This window comes from Buceros rhinoceros, unplaced genomic scaffold (assembly GCF_000710305.1).
Source record: "Buceros rhinoceros silvestris isolate BGI_N320 unplaced genomic scaffold, ASM71030v1 scaffold31134, whole genome shotgun sequence".
Taxonomy (NCBI): domain Eukaryota; kingdom Metazoa; phylum Chordata; class Aves; order Bucerotiformes; family Bucerotidae; genus Buceros; species Buceros rhinoceros.
The window spans coordinates 9,466-12,284 of NW_010409392.1; the positions used below are offsets into that span (position 1 = coordinate 9,466).

Genomic DNA, 2,819 nt, shown 5'->3' on the forward strand with positions numbered 1-2,819 from the left:
GACCAAAGCTCCATCCTCATGGCTGTCTTGACTGGGATGCATAGCAGAGAGAGCAGAAGTGTGTTGCCGTGTCTCTTTGGTCCAGTCTGTAGCTCTGGAGTCGCTGGGGAAGTCTGGGAAACCAGAAAATGCCAAGGAGAGAGCCCCAAGACGCAGGGGCAAAAGACTGCTTCGTTCTGCCTGAGCTGAGCAGCAGCAGGAGATCCGTGGTCTCCTCGCTGGGAAGGCTATGCCAGCTGACCAGCATCCCACCTCTCCTCTGGAGAGGACAAACGTTTGTGTGGCAGGTTCTGTGACCCGTATTTAAGCTTTCAAGGGTACCTGAACACCCCCTCCATAGGCACCAAAGGGGAATTATAGCATCCAACCAGAAAGGGGAAAGAGAACCCCACTAGAGAGAGTGGCACAGCCCCAAAGAGAGGGGCACAGCTGGGCGCTGGGGCAGCGCTGGGCCTGGGACACAGCGAGAGCTGCTGGGGAGGAACACGGTCACTGCTTTGGGAAGGGTTTTTGCAGCAGGACGGGCTGGATTTAGGATCCACCCAACAGAGCGGCTGGGTGTCACCCAGGCACGTTTCTCGGGGGAGACGGTGGGTCTTGGGTTGGTCAGGCAGAACTGCCTGGCACAGCATGGCCCAGCTGGCAGGACCACCAGCCCTGGCCGGGCTCCTGCCGTGCCCAAGCGTGCCTGGTGGACATGGATCTGCACAGCAGTGCCTGCTGATTGCTACTCACCGAAGGGTTTGCCTGGCAGGGGGGACACTCAGTCCATCGTGGTCTGGAATATAGGGATAAACCTTGGCCCTGGCCAAAGGCTTGGGAGGTGTCAGGGTCGAGGGCTCCTCAGGCACACGGGAGCACGGCTGGCTCTTGTGTAACAGGGCAGGATTTGTCCTCAGCTCCCAGGGCAGAGTTTGTTTGCACCAGTCTGTGCTGTCCCGATGGCCAGGCAGATTTCCCCCGGTTTGGTCCCACCACAAAGCAGTCTTCTGCGCCGAGGTGTTGCTGCTCCCTGAAAAAAGGTTTTTTGGGGTCCTCGAGCAGGTTCCCGTGTGCTGCTGCAGCAGCAACTGGGGTCATACCTCACCCTGGTGCTGTGGGCACCCCAACCTGCCATCGCACGGGAGTTTTCCTCCATCAGATGGATTCAATCATGCCTCCCAGCCAGGGCTTGCAGGAGAGTGCTGGTACGTGCTGGGACCAGCAGCCCCCACCCAGCTCCCTTCGGTGTCGTGAAGTCGGTCCTGTCTGTCCCCACCGTCCTCCCGCACAGTCCGTGTTGCAGTGACAGACGTTAACTAACGCATGGCCCCGCTCCCTAACACCAGAGACGATTTCAAAGAGGATTTAACTATGCTCCAAAATACAGCTGTAAAACAACAACTCTGGGGTGTTTCTTCTTTCAAAAAGTGGGTTTTTCTCTGCACGACAGGCTCCCTCACTTGGGGAAGGTTTCAGTTTAGCACAAGCACTTCCTTTGGCTTCCTCCCCAAAGCAGGGGCTAAACCAGCTCTTGCCAACAGATTCTCTCTGCTCTGCCTCTCCCCCACGGAGGGTCGGCAGGCTTGGGCTGAGCAAACTGCATTGGGGGACCTGGAGCGAGGGTGGAGGCAGCGGTGGGCTTGGCTACTGGAAACAGTAACCATGAGAAGTTGTTTTTGGAATTAAAATTGACCCTGAGCTCTTCTGGAAGGGGCATGGGAGACCCTTTGCTGCCATGGGGCAAGCTCAGCCACTCTGTCCTGCCCCACCGGCTCTTTAACACATCAGCTGGTTTCTTGCCTACCCCGACACGGGGCATGGCACCTCCCAGCTCACACCCCGCCTGCCCAGGTGTGTCTGTCCCTACCCTCGGAAATTAAGCTCACTTCTGCTGGTCACACACCTGTAACCCCCCCACACCCTGCGCACAGCCCAGTCGCTGCCGTGAAAAGCACCATTTCCTCTACTTTGTCAAATTTCTAGAGGAATTCACCTAAATTCCAGACCAAGCATTCCACCAGCAATTTCTGCCCAATTCACTGGGCCCCATGAACTTTGCTGCAACCACAGCGCTTGGATGTAGTTTTTGGTCAGTTTAAATGATAACCAGGTTTCAGAGCCCTGCCTTACGTTGAAGCAGAGGCTGCCATGCCCAGGAGGATTAACTATTTCCTCCAGAATGATCAGGTGTTTCCTCACCTCCTGCCCTGCCTAACCCTGCTGCTTCTTGTCCCAGGTTCCACTGGAGGCGTTCTACCACCAGACCTACACCGGGAGCAGCAAAAAAAATGCCCAGGAGGATTAAATATTTCCTCCAGAATGATCAGGTGTTTCCTCACCTCCTGCCCTGCCTAACCCTGCTGCTTCTTGTCCCAGGTTCCACTGGAGGCGTTCTACCACCAGACCTACACCGGGAGCAGCCCAGGAGACAACCCAAACTCTGGCTGAGCTTCCCCCTCCCTTAAACAGCCGCCCCCTTAGCGGTGCCCAGCCCTGCAGCTGCTGCTCATGGTGCTCAGCTGGTGGGACCAGCCCAGACCCCGCAGAGGAGGAGATGGGGGTGGAGGTGGTCAGGAGAACAAATGAAGGGGTGGAGGAGGAGGTTTGGGTCCAGTGCCCGGGATGGAGCCAGGGATTTCTCGCACACATGGCCCCAGCGCACCCCTGTCTGCCCGGGAAACAAACTTGGGATTAAATATTGACTTTCCTCTGCACAAAACAGGGATGGGTGGAGATCACTGCCGCCCTGTGCCCATGCGGTTTATCAGCCCTCGGTGGAAAACAAGAGATTGCCGGGACTTTGGCCTCATTTGCTCCCAGCTGCCGGGGTGGGGAGA

At 57.1% G+C, this 2,819-nt stretch overlaps 1 protein-coding gene across 1 annotated transcript in view; it reads left to right on the forward strand.

Annotated features, from left to right (window-relative positions):
- LOC104492641 (mitochondrial carrier homolog 1-like) overlaps nucleotides 1–2,430 on the forward strand; it is an 11,256-nt gene extending 8,826 nt beyond the window's left edge. Inside the window, exon 12 of the mRNA XM_010135224.1 lies at nucleotides 2,359–2,430. Within this exon, the coding sequence (XP_010133526.1) occupies nucleotides 2,359–2,430 (72 nt within the window). The remainder of the gene's footprint in view (nucleotides 1–2,358) is intronic.
- The last annotated feature ends 389 nt before the right edge of the window (nucleotides 2,431–2,819 follow it).